Here is a 13,812-nt window from a genome sequence, read left to right on the forward strand (position 1 = left end):
CAAATAAAATCCCTGGCTGTAGAATCATATTTTACTTGTATCAAATCCATGTCTATGTTGTAATGGTCACAAATTATCATCTTTTCATTTTCATTCATTTCATTTTATCATCTTTTCATTTTTTCTTTCATTAGGACCTCAAGCAGCGATTAGGCCACAGATTGCAGATCACTGACCTGCTAATCAAACCTGTGCAGCGTATAATGAAGTACCAGCTGCTGCTAAAGGTAAATCCACCATAGTGTTTCTTACTGTGCAGAAAAACTGTTTATTGATCAACGCTATTAATGTTTCTCTAAACATTTTAACTTTTTTACAGGATCTTCTCAAAGTTTCTAAGAAGGCTGGAGTGGACACAACAGAGCTGGAGGTAAGACAAACCTCTCAGGTTTCAGCTCAAGCTTTCTTGAAGTGATGATATACATTGCCAGAGCCACACATGACAAGACCTCAGTTCTTTCTTACTGGACTCTAGTGCAAGAACTTTGTCTCTAAAGGTTTGTTTTACTCTCATATTCTGTTTTAGAAAGCTGTGGAGGTGATGTGTGTGGTCCCCAAGCGCTGCAATGACATGATGAATGTAGGCCGCCTTCAAGGCTTCGATGTAAGACTGATTTTTATACTCCCAGTAGTGTGGGCTTGTTTGTGTTTGTGTGTTTGGACAGCTTTGCTAAATTTAGCTATGTAGTCATGTAAGCTGTTTACAACCTGTAGAAATCAATTTTTAGTTTCAGTAAATTGCCACTAGGTGTCAGTGTGTACTCGTTTTTTGAAGATTTAATGTGAGTACTTCTGGGTAGTTTGTTAGACATGATCTTTGTTCTTGTTCGGTTTTTGTCTTGCCTATTTCAAATTTAAGTTCCTCTGTTTCTTATTTCAGGGTAAAATTGTGGCTCAGGGCAGATTGATCCTCCAAGACACCTTCATGGTTTCAGACCAGGATGGGGGACTTCTGTCCAGGATGAAAGAGAGGAGAGTCTTCCTGTTTGAGCAGATTGTGATCTTCAGTGAGCCCCTAGACAAAAAGAAGGGCTTCTCTACTCCTGGCTACCTCTTCAAGAACAGCATCAAGGTGAGTGCATCTCAATAAGCTGTCAGAAAGCTATTGCAAGAGCAAAATGTAAGTCTCTCACAAGTGATAATATTACATTACTTATTTTATTATTCTAATATTTATAAGTATACTATCCATGGGTTGCACTGTAGCTTTTCATTCATGAAGCCAGTGTCAAATTCCCTTTACAAATTTAAATATCTCCCATTGTCCTTTTAACTTTTTATCCCCATCACTCTTTTCCCATTCCTCCTCCTTCCTGCCTCCCCCTTTCTGTTACTCCAGGTGAGCTGGCTGGGTCTAGAAGAAAATGCAGATGACCCCTGCAAGTTCACACTTACTTCCAGATCATCTAGTGGTAACCTGGAGAGGTACACCCTCCATTCAACGAGCCCTGGAGTCAGTCAAGTCTGGGTCCACCAGGTCAGCCAGATACTGGAGAACCAGCGCAATTTCCTCAATGGTATGACATTAGTGTGCTTGTTACAGTGAACAATGCAAAATTACAACCTTACACTAAAATGATGCTGGACTTGTAACAGTAACAATAGAATTACATTTTAGTTTTCAGGTTTTTCTACTGCTTCTTCAGCCTCTTTGAACTGAATAATCTCTTGTTTTCATGAAGGTTTTTGTATTCAAATATGAGTTTTGACACAAATCTAATTTTGTGACTTGTGTGAAATCTGGCCCTCATCCTCTCCCACAGCTCTGACATCCCCCATAGAGTACCAGAGGAACCATGTGGGTGGCGGCGGGCCAGGTGGTCCTCCCAGCAGCAGTAGCAGCAGCAGTACTGGAGGCCTGCCAGGGGGCAGCAGCTCCAATAGTACCTCCAACATGGGAGGGGGAGGTGGCGGTGGTGGTTCTGGAGGATCAGGAGGCAGCTCCTCTTCTCTGTGCGGCCCTCGCTCCCGACCCTCCCGCATCCCCCAGCCATCCTCACGCCTCCCCCAGCCTGTCCACCACCACCACCCTCCAGGCCCTGAGGGGCCTGACAGATCAGCAGGTATGTGGTCACCCTGCCACCCTCAGTCCCTCCCCTCTAACCCCTACTCAGACACCACCACAAACGGAGAGCTGTTAGCCTCAGAGGTCCCTAAGATGAGGATGCTGGATAGTCCTCATGGAAGTAACAGTAATAACAGTAACAGGCCGTCAGGCAGCATGGAGGGCAGTGTCAGACAGGGTCTCGGAGGCTATGAAGAAACCCAGAAACATCAAACAGCTGGAATACCCCAGATGGCTGTGGCTCCTCTGAATTTGCCTCTAAAAAGCCCTCGAATTGGGACAGTTTCTCCTCTGATTTCACCTCAGTCTCCTGGAGGAGCAGGAGGAGGAAAAGAAGCATTTGTACCCTCCAGTCCGGCTCATAAAAGCAACACTTTCTGGGCTATGGTCCCTGCCATGCCTCCCTCTCAGGCTAGTCGGCCTGGTTCCTTCTCCTACCCCAGTGACAGTGGTGGTGGAGGGGACTCTTTGGGCAGAGGAAGCCATGGGACGCCCTCTCATCACCGCCACTCCACCCACAGTAAGGACACAGACCGCATGAGCACCTGCTCCTCCACCAGTGAGCAGTCCATACACTCCACCCAGAGCAACGGGGTAAGATGCCAAGACGAGGCCCAGGCTTCAGTGAGGCCCTAGAGCTACTCACTAGTGACTAACCCTGCCCTCACTGACTGGCTGTCAGTCAGTCACCCTGCCGCTGGCTCTGAGAATGGCTTGTACATGCAGCAACTACTACAGTGAAGATTATTGGCTATCTGAGTGCACTAACTTCACCAACAGTGTGTGAGAGAGGATTTTCTGGCTCTCCCCGAGTGTACTAACAGTGTGGATCTAACTCAATGAGCAACTGTGGTATCTGCTTTCTAAGACACTTCCTCTGAGCTTCAGTGTGTATGTGCTTCTCAACTTCAGCTAATAGACACTAACAGTGACCAAATGATTTTTAAAAGTAAAATTTCTCTTTGATCTTTTTCATTCATTCTTCCACGGAAAACTTCCCATGCGATAGTCAGTGATCTCAAACTTTGACCTGTATGAGGAGCTCTCTCACATCTGACCTCACTTCTCCTTCTTTTATTTTTTCCTGTAAGCCAGTTTAATCTGAACTTTACCGTGGTTAGCCTTCAGATAACACCACCTGATTTTGGCTTCACTTCAACCTACTGCCTCTCTTCAAGATGATAGACTGTCTTGTGTATTTCTTCTTAGAAACAGGAAATAGTTGGTTTGGTGTTTCTCTTCTTTCTTTTTTTTCACCTCAACTTGGCATCTCTGACGTGAGGACCATAACTTGCTTCACAGTTTCTGAGAATATAACTGCTGTCTTTCACAATGACTTTTCAGACATGTCTGTAGACTTTGAGGTTTTTTTTTTAAACTTCTTCTGTGGGGTGAAGACCATTTTGCAATGCTTCATTTGCTGCATGCATCAAGCATATTAGCAAGATCATTTTGTGTGTGTTTCTCTCAATCAAATCGTGAATTTGATTGGTTTGCAGCCACTGACACCTCTGTACTTCCATTTTTCAAGAATGTAGTAGCATGCTTGTATTTTAACGTGGGAATGCAAATGTGTTGGTTTGCGTGTCTGTGCAGTCTCATGTTGCTTTTAAATAGTACGTGTGTTTAAGTCTAAAGTTTTACAATCTTTTTCTCTGACAGAGTGAAAGCAGTAGCAGCAGCAGTGTGTCCACCATGCTGGTGACCCAGGACTATGTGGCAGTGAAGGAGGATGAAATCAGTGTGGTGCAGGGCGAGGTGGTCCAAATGCTAGCCAGCAACCAGCAAAATATGTTCTTGGTGTACCGGGCAGCCAACGAGCACTGCCCTGCAGCTGAAGGCTGGATCCCTGGCTATGTATTGGGACACACCTCATCCTCCATTACACCCGAACTCCCTGAAGGAACCATCAAGTAAGAAAAAATGAGTTTTCCCCTGTTTTTGAGACAAAAACAAGCAAGTACACATGTCAGAAACCACAATGATAATCTAAAAACACAACATAACCTGAATTTCCTTTTTCTGTTTTTGGTCTTATTTGTCATAGAAAATCATTATCATGGCACACAGCGCTCCGCATCCGCCGGAAATCTGAAAAAAGAGATAAGGAGGGTAGGAAAATGGAGAACGGCTACCGCAAGTCTCAGGACAGTCTGGCCAACAAAGTCTCTGTCAAGGTAGAGGGTGTGAACATAAGTTGTTGGGTTAAAAGTAAATTTACATTTTTGTCCTCTCGTTATGCAATAATTTGTACAAGAAATCTCATTTTGTCCTTTTTATTTTCATTGCAGCTTCTAAATCCCAACTTCATCTATGATGGTACGTCCACATTGTTGCTTTTGGTGAATGAATAGATGAGGCTGTGTGTTTTAAAAAGATAAAGGAAACATCTGTCATTTCCTGTGGTAACAGGAACTGATAACTTCTAATGAATGAAAAAAAAATGTTTCACACTAATTTAGGATTCAAGGTACAGCAGCACTCTCTCTCCTGTACTTAAACATGTACCCTTTCCCTCCAGCTCCTCCAGAGTTCCTCATCCTGGTTAGCGATGTAGTATGTGAAAGTGGCGACAGTGTTACTCTGAGGTGTAAGGTGTGCGGTCGACCCCGGGCCACTGTCACCTGGCGGGGACCTGACAATAACACCCTGAGCAACAACGGACACTACAGCATCACTTACAGGTGACAGCATGTGTTTTGGCTGTATTGTGCAGTTTGTATTTGTGGAGTTATAAAGAACTTCATTTCAGTTTGACAGTTGTATCCACACAGATCCAAAATTAAAATACAAACACACAAAGCAAGGATAAGGAAAGAGAATGATCCAGTGGAGAAATTAGCAGGCTTGCATGGAGCATCTTGTTTGATAGTTCATCTCTCCTTCCTTGTGTCTTTCTACAGCGAGACAGGAGAAGCAGCCCTGCGTATCCTCGGAGTGTCTGTTGAGGACAGTGGTGTGTACACCTGTGTTGCCACAAATGTAGCAGGCTCCGTCACCTCCTCCGCCAGCCTCAGAGTCTCAGGTGAGAGCCAGCTTTTCTTTTACCAGTGAGCTAACTGAATTTGTTCTGTAAAGCTTCATGAATAAGTACACAGTGGTATACACCACTCCGCTAACTGCTAAAACTGTACACGCTGGTTGAACTCTATTTACTTTCAATCAAACAAGCAAAGAAAAAAAAAAACTTAAATTTTGAATTTGGGTTTGTATACTTAACCCATTCTGAATAAAATATGTGTCCTCAGGAATTTCTGATGATGGTAGTGAAGTCCTCTGGAAAAGCAGCTTTGAGTCCCACTACACAGAGATCACTGAACTAGGAAGGTAAGAAGGTACACATGACACCCCTGCTCTCACTGTTTGACTGTCATGTGATACTACTTGCCCACATCAAAGCTAATAAATTCTCAGTTTTACTGTCATTATTACCCATGGCGGCAGTATCAGTAGAGAGGTACTGTGATAGCGCTGGTGTAAGGATGCTACACAGTGTTAAATATAGTATTACTCCAAATGTCGTTCTCCCCAGAGGCCGGTTCTCAGTGACTAAGCGGTGTGACCAGAGAGGGAGCAAGCGGACAGTAGCAGCAAAACACGTAAACAAGAAACTGTTGCGTCGAGAACAGGTGCTGCAGGAGATCAGACTCCTACGGACACTGGACCATCCCAACCTGGTCAAACTGCTGGACACATATGAGACGGCCAACAGCTACGTACTTGTACTAGAGATGTAAGTTTCCATGTTGCTCCTGTGACTCCCCATTGTTTGAAGAATGTGAATTAATTTTCCTTGTGAATTTCCATTCTAAGTCGCTAAAGACATACAAATGCATTGTGTGTTTCTGTCTTCAGGGCAGACCAGGGACGTTTCCTGGACTATATAGTGAGCTGGGGAAACTTGACAGAGGAGAAAGTGGCTCTCTACCTCAGAGATATTCTTGAAGCTCTCCACTACTTGCACAGCTGGAGGATAGCACACCTTGATATCAAAGTAACTACAGATTATTACATCACTGCACATGGCAATCTTTCCTCAAGTCATGTCGTCTGTGGAATATTATGGAATTCGTAAAGCTTTTATTCCACTCAGTGAATTCTCTGAAGTTTTACAGACACCTCAGTGTTGTGTTTTTTTTTTTTTTTTTTTAATCAGATAATGGTTTTGAAATTAAATTGCACTGATAACTTCTTTTCAAACAAACCAGAGCTTGGCTAAATTTACCTTGTGCAAAAAAAAAAAAAAATCAGCAGACAAATTGGGCTGGTGTCAAGTCAGATGTTTCTCTGTTATCTGTTTCCTGTATCTGCCTTTCATGTCTGAATTTCCCTAAACCCTGGTGGCTTAGGGGCTGAGACACCAAGTATGAACTGCACCATGCCCGTTGTGAAACTTGCAGGAGACTTTTGTTGCATCACTCTCTCTCTCTCCTTTCCTATAATCTGTCCACTATTGCAAGTTATTAAGGCATAGAAGGCCCCAAAATGCAATTATTTAAAACTCTTTTTTCCTGCTCCTGCAGCCTGAGAACATTGTTGTGGAACATGCATCTTCTCAGCCACTGATCAAGCTGACAGACTTTGGTGACGCTGTTCAGCTGAACCCTCCCTCCTCCTTCATCCATCCTCTCCTGGGGAGCCCAGAGTTCTCTGCTCCTGAGCTGGTCCTGGGTCAGCCCGTCTCACTGATGTCTGACCTCTGGAGCTTAGGTCTGTAACTAAGAACACAGGATTCATATGTTGGGCATTTGTAGGACACATTTAGCAATTCATAGCTACATTTTATATGAATTTTGTATTTTGGTGGTTCAGGTAAGATTCTTCTGCTTTACAGGTTATAAAAATACAGTAAAAAGAAATGTTAAGGAGCAAATACAACAAAGTTTTTAAGAAACTGTGAGGGACTATTTTGCCACTGGTGTTGCTGCAACAGGTATTAAGGTAGAACAGAAGAAAGTGGAAGTAAAACAGTAAAATAGGTACTGTATAGTGGCATCACTGTTTGATCTTACAAGACCAGGTGTATTTAAAAAAAATTGAAATATATAATATTATATATATTCTTTACTTATAAAATGAGTAAAGAAAAATTTGCAGATGAAAATGGCTCACATCCCACGCTGCCTGTGACTGACTGACTGATGGATTGATTAACCTGTTAAAATTCCGACGGCCCGCCGGCGGGCCATCAGTTTTAACATGCTATTTCTCGGACATTTCTGTGTTTTATCGTACCTGCATAACTACGACATTTAAGGTGGTGCACATGCAGCACAGCATGTGAAAGCTGAGAGTCTTATCTTTTCAGTGATATAAACATTTACAAGATACAACAACAACTGTAGGTACAACTAAACCATCTTCTAAAAAACATCAAAGGAATAATGTCGACGCTTATTGTTTTTTTATTTCTCCTCAACGCATCCTGCGGTTCCAACACGCATAGCAACAACAACAAAAATGGTCTTGTTTTGTCCAGAAATGTCCAAAGAATCACGTCCAGCGGAAAAATACAGTCAAAAACATATGTTTTTAGGTCCATCAATGATCAAAAGTTGCAATCGGATCGTTCCAGTTCGAAAATATATCCTACTATTTCTCCTTCGTTTCTTCGTTTTGTCGCCTTTGTTTTGTGATGAAATTTGACAGGCGTTTTTGGCAAATTTGGCAGGAATGTTAAGGGGTTAATTTACCGGTGTATTGATGGACCGGATGATTTACAGGGGTGGTGACGTACGTTCTACTAAGCGGCGCCTCTCCCTTCCTGGATGAGAGTTTGGAGGAGACATGTCTGAACATCTGTCGCCTGGACTTCAGCTTCCCCGAGGACTACTTCCAAGGTGTGAGCCCAGCTGCCAGGGACTTTGTCTGCCTGCTGCTTCAGGGTGAGCCGGAACGCCGACCCTCTGCAGCATCCTGCTTGCAGGAGCCCTGGCTCCAGCCTCGTGGTGTGATAAACAGAGACACTGGACATGCCACATTAAATCACATGCAGCCGACATCTCAGAATCATCACGCAGCACATCTGGACACCTCCAGACTCATTTCCTTCATCGAGAGACGGAAACACCAGAACGATGTTCGGCCCATCGGCACCATAAAGGCCTTCCTTCAAAGCCGCCTGCTCAACCACATCTGACTTATGGGTCACTAGGTAGACATGAGAGCAATAGCATGTACCGTTGCCACCAGTTCCTGCAGATGAGCTGTGTTAAAAAAAAAAAAAAAACATGCTGAGAGGACCACCAGCAACATGTCCGTGATGATCTCCTTTTCCTTCACTAAGTCACAAAATTCCTGCTGCTGCTGACTGACTGACTACTCTGCTGATAAACCCTTTGACTGTCCCCACCTGTCCTTAACCTTGGCATATTGTCATTATGCCTGCACAACAAATGAACTGTTGGAATCTATTTGAGATTTCAATCCTTGACTTAGCAGGGAGAAAACCACGCTTTCTCAACAAGCCAGCGTGAGCAAGTCTTGCGTTTTGGACAGTGTTAAAACAGAGAAAATAGAATAATGTATAATAGGAATAATTCAGGCTGCTTTCGGTTGAACACGTGAAAATGTTTTTTGTAATGAGAGATTACTTTTTGTAAATGAAACCATGTATAGTGAGGAAACAGAGAACTGTCTTTATTCATACCTTTGGGAAAACAAAGGTTAGTTAATAAGTAGAGAGAAAATAAGAGAAATGAGATGTGTGAGCAAAGTGGCACCCATCAGCAGGGTCCATTTATTCTAGACGAAGACCAAAACCACGTTTTCCGGAAACACATTGTAGTTACGTTCAGTGCAATAGTTTGCTTATCTTTATGCCCTCACTTCAGTTTGAACAGTGAAATCATTTTTGGTTTGTGACACTGAGAGAAATTTAAATTTTTCTTGAAAAAAGCATTAAAACTATTTGGCAAGGCTTCTCCGATTTTAACCTGTATCCGCCTTATTTGTAAATAACATATTCCTGCCTTTCATTCTCATTTTGAAGGATATGGCTCTGATGAACAAAAGCAGTTTCATTTGGCTAATATTCATGAGCCCATGCAGTTGGTGAGATAAGTCACTTCCTGCGAATCCTCAGCGGCCGGATTTTCACTATGAACAAACCGCTACTAGAAATGCACTCGTATTTTGCATCAATTCCCATGTGCAATGTTGCAGCTTTAACATTTATGCAACTATTTATGAAGACTTGTGTTGTAGCCGTATTCTTAAAAAGGCATGTACGTACCCGGTACTGCGATAGATGTCTGTATTGTGTTAACTCTTATGTATTAAGTTCAGTATTAATATCTGCAAAACCCCCAGACACAAGGAGGGTTTTCAGAAATAATGTATAAAAATGTGTATCTAGAAAATATAGGCACTTATGCTTTCATTTTATCATTATTATGTTTTTATTTTCTGTAACAATACCAAAGTTGACTATGCTTTCTTTTCCTGCAAAAAATGTGTTTTGTTTTGGGTTTTTTTTCTCATGTTAAGTTATAACAGAGCACACTGAACCCAGACATATGTGTTTACATAGGTTCAGCCTGGCTTTATTTATTCTTATTGTAATAAGAACTTGTTTGGTGGTATATTGCTGAAAAAAAAACAAACTTATACTTCACTTGTCTTTTTTTCAAGCTGTGCACAAAGTGGTTTGCTGTGTGAGTTTGTTTGGCTTTTGTAGGTAGATGCTGGTGTATGTTGCAAAACTTTTTTAGCATCTCAGTTCGACATCTTAAGACAGACTTGGTTGACGTTTTTATCAAGCGGTAGGTCTGGAAAAAAAAATGCTCATTGTGGCCCATCCACCATGGATTTGAAAAAAAGATGCATTTCCCAAAAAAGATTGGGAAATGCATTATACTTTTTAGGAGACACCCAAATCTTGTACCACCAACATTTCAAACACATCCCTTTGATGAATATCCAGCAGCATTAACAGGTATCTGCCATGAAAGAGATCTCTTCCAGTTATTTTTATTTGAATGAGCTGATGTCTTTAGGTTGAGAAGTTGTTGAAAACTTCCTTTTTTTTTGAAAGTGCCAGTTGAGTGAGTCTGATTTAATGTTAAAGAATTAAATAACATGTTGAGTTTAATGACTATTGTTGGTCTGTACAGTCTAAGTCTCTCTTTTTGTGTCATTTTTATTTATTGGTATGGATCTGGGTTTCTCAAAATCATGCTGTTAATCAATTTGTCAAATTCTCTTAGAGCCTATTTGTGGAAAAAAAGAAAAAAAAAGATCTAGGTAATAAAATGTCTTTGAGAAACCCAACCTTTTCATGATGTAAAGATGTACAGAGAGGGTCGGGCAGTTGTGCCCATACCCAGGATGTAAACCTCATAACTATGTCATATTTTAAATACACATAGAACAAGACTGCAGCAATGTCATTTTGAATGTCTTATTATGACTTATTTTTACTTTTGCATGTATATTTCTTTGTACAGAAGATTGTGTTTACATGTTATTATGTGTTGTAAATATTTTATTTTGTCCTCTGTTATTTTGCCATTAAACGTACAAGGAACATCTGGCGTCACTGAGACAATGCATGCACATGCAACATATTCACGCCCTGTGATAACTCATACGCCCACATATGAAACTGTAGTTTGTCTTGAAAGCATTATTATTAATTTATTTTTCCATAACCTTTGAGGGTTGAAAGGAGAGTTGAGAGGCAGTGCTGTATTCCCGGAATGAGCAGAAGGCAGGGAAAACCCCTGAACAGAGTAAAAGTTGATCAAAATAAATGAAAATCTGCAATGATAAACTTCCATACTGTTACACTTCAAGCTAGAACCTGTGAGAAAAGAAACACACGGGGGGGGATCGAAACAAGAAGGATGTTGGTACAGTAATAGCAAGTGAATGTACGTATTCTGATGAAGCAGAGAGGAGGTGTCACTGATCTTATCTCCCCTCTGCAGACTCTGCTTATGTGGGTGAAGAATGCAGTTTCCCCACCTCCTTAACCCACATTTAATGTCAGTCACTTGTGTTTTCATTGAACAAAACAGAGACATTATCTCCAAGGGCAGTTCTGTCATGCTTCGATATATAGGACATACAATGGTTATCATCCTTTGTATTTGTCATTTGAAGAAAAAAAAATATATGAGTAGGAATTAATTTTTTGTGCAGTTATAGTCTTTTAAATTTAACATTCAAATTCTGATAAAATAGAAGTTTTGTTGTTTACATTAAGAAGTAACTGTCAGGTGATCTGTAGGCTTATTTTTCTTCACCTGCCGTACCTGTCTCTGCACATCTGCAAGCGACTTCAGAGTGAGTGTTTGTACACAGATGTATGTGCGAAAGTAACAAATACTTTTGTCAGGTGTGAAATCAATTTTGTTTTTCTTAGCTCCTGTATCAGCTTGCGTTTTGCATGCAACCACAGAGGACATATCTGTGCAATCTCCCCTCACAATCTTGTGATCAAAATCTCATGCAAGAGCTGTGAAGTGTAAAGGTGGTGCATGCTAGGCTATTGTTTCTCCTTTCCTTGTCACATTTGTGTCTTGTGTTCTGCTTTACACATTTGGTTTGACCTACGCTGTGTTACGTCTCAACTGTAGGATTTATTTGACACTGTGTATTTCCTAACACCCAGACATTAATTCCTCTCAATGACATCCCGCCTACTTCTGGGCATCCATGTATCTCCTTAACCCACTGAATTCTGCATTGAGTCACATGCAGAAATCCCTGTCTGATTATTCTGTTCTTTGTTTAGATAAGTGAAACCAACATAAGAGTTGAATCAGCAAGATATGAAGTTCTGTTGTAGTCCTGTTGCCAGTAATGAAAGTGATTTTCTCAGTACTCTGCAGACAGTGATGTGATTGTGACCTATACACAGGCAGACTATACAGTCATGAGCTGAGAGATCATTATCAGATTGGATGTATGATACATCCTGTGTTCAACCAGGTTCTACAAAACCACTAGGTGGCACTAAATAACTGATGTTTTTGATAAACACATGTACAACAAATAGTAGGTCATCAAGTTACACAGTAGAACCACTGAAGTAGAACCAACTGAGGTCAAAAGTACAAAGTGAGGACAGAGTTTCTCACTCTGTGAAACAACAGAAATCAACCACTCATGATTGTGGGATAAACAAATAATTCACAGAAACACTAACATGTCTAGTATCTGGATTCTGTTCTGCCATCTTGTCTTTATGCTTGACTAAGTTTGTGAAAAAGATGCTACATTTACCTAGACGTTTGTCTGCATTTAGGTTTAGAACTCCTTGAACAGTAACATTGCCATCATTATGCAACAATATAGGTAGGTCTATTAATGTTACGAATATACACTGCTCAAAAACATTAAAGGAACACTTTGAAAACACATCAGATCTCAATGGGGGAAAAAAATCATGCCAGATATCTGTACTGGTATGGACTGGTGCCGGATGGACCCAAACATCATGTCCAAGAGGTGTTCTATTGGATTTAGGTCAGGTGAGCATGGGGGCCAGTCAATGGTATCAATTCCTTCATCCTCCGGGAGCTGCCTGCATACTCTCACCACATGAGGCACTGTCGTGCACCAGGAGGAACCCAGGACCCACTGCACCAGTGCAGGGTCTGACAATGGGTCCAAGGATTTCATCCCGATACCTATTGGCAGTCAGGGTACCGTTGTCTAGCCTGTAGAGGTCTGTGCATTCCTCCATGGATATGCCTCCCCTGACCCCATACCAAACTGGTCATGCTGAACAATGTTACAGGCAGCACACCATTCTCCATGGCTTCTCCAGACCCTTTCACATCTGTCACATGTGATCAGGGTGGACCTGCCAACTCTGGTGTTCTATGGCAAATGCCAGTCGAGCTCCATGGTGCCAGGCAGTGAGCACAGGGCCCACTAGAGGACGCCGGGCCCTCAAGCTACCCTCATGAAGTCTGTTTCTGATTGTTTGGTCAGAGATATTCACACCAGTGGCCTGCTAGAGGTCATTTTGTAGGGCTCTGGCAGTGCTCACCCTGGAAGAGCAGATACCAGTCCTGCTGATGGGTTAAGGACCTTCTACGGCCCTGTCCAGCTCTCCTAGAGTAACCGCCTATCTCCTGGAATCTCCTCAATGCTCTTGAGACTGCGCTGGGAGACACAGCTAACCTTTTGACAATGGCACATATTGATGTGCTACTCTGGAAGAGTTGGACTGTCTGTGCAACTTCTGTAGGGTCCAGGTATTGCCTCATGCTACCAGATGGTGACACTGACCCTACCCAAATTAGTGAAAAACAGTCAGAAAATATGAGGAGGGAAAAAATGTCAGTGGCCTCCACCTGTAAACCCATTCCTGTTTTGGGGGTTGTCTCATTGTTGCCCCTCTAGTGCACCTGTTGTTAATTTCATTAACACCAAAGCAGCTGAAACTGATTAACAACCCCCTCTGCTACTTAACTGGCCAGATCAATATCCCAGAAGTTTAATTGACTTGATGCTATACTCTGATTAAAAAGTGTTCCTTTTTTTTTTTTTTGAGCAGTGTATTTTTAAATCTTCTTAAGTCCTCTGGAACATGGGATTTCTCAAAAGGGTTTTAATCTCTTGTTATAAAGTAAGTCATTGTTTTGTTTTGTTTTTGTTTTTGTTTTTTTGTTTTTTTTGTCTGGTTTTTAAACCTGTCTTACCTGAGGCCTGTACTACAAAGAAGGGTTTGGGGCTAGTGCAGTAACTTAAATTTTAACACTGGGTTTTCCGGGTTACAACGGTGGCTCATC

At 41.8% G+C, this 13,812-nt stretch overlaps 1 protein-coding gene across 1 annotated transcript in view; it reads left to right on the forward strand.

The window, feature by feature from the left end:
- The window catches only part of triob (trio Rho guanine nucleotide exchange factor b), a 103,159-nt gene extending 94,794 nt beyond the window's left edge, over positions 1-8,365 (forward strand). The window contains exons 46-61 of the mRNA XM_041044434.1: positions 135-227; positions 320-370; positions 527-604; positions 881-1,072; positions 1,340-1,517; positions 1,764-2,659; positions 3,728-3,978; positions 4,113-4,242; positions 4,357-4,384; positions 4,587-4,749; positions 4,969-5,090; positions 5,314-5,392; positions 5,598-5,798; positions 5,921-6,059; positions 6,589-6,775; positions 7,789-8,365. Of these exons, the coding sequence (XP_040900368.1) occupies positions 135-227; positions 320-370; positions 527-604; positions 881-1,072; positions 1,340-1,517; positions 1,764-2,659; positions 3,728-3,978; positions 4,113-4,242; positions 4,357-4,384; positions 4,587-4,749; positions 4,969-5,090; positions 5,314-5,392; positions 5,598-5,798; positions 5,921-6,059; positions 6,589-6,775; positions 7,789-8,204 (3,204 nt within the window). The 3' untranslated portion in view covers positions 8,205-8,365. The remainder of the gene's footprint in view (positions 1-134; positions 228-319; positions 371-526; positions 605-880; positions 1,073-1,339; positions 1,518-1,763; positions 2,660-3,727; positions 3,979-4,112; positions 4,243-4,356; positions 4,385-4,586; positions 4,750-4,968; positions 5,091-5,313; positions 5,393-5,597; positions 5,799-5,920; positions 6,060-6,588; positions 6,776-7,788) is intronic.
- Positions 8,366-13,812: the final 5,447 nt, after the last annotated feature.

This window comes from Toxotes jaculatrix, chromosome 8 (genome assembly GCF_017976425.1).
Source record: "Toxotes jaculatrix isolate fToxJac2 chromosome 8, fToxJac2.pri, whole genome shotgun sequence".
In the NCBI taxonomy this organism is placed as follows: domain Eukaryota; kingdom Metazoa; phylum Chordata; class Actinopteri; family Toxotidae; genus Toxotes; species Toxotes jaculatrix.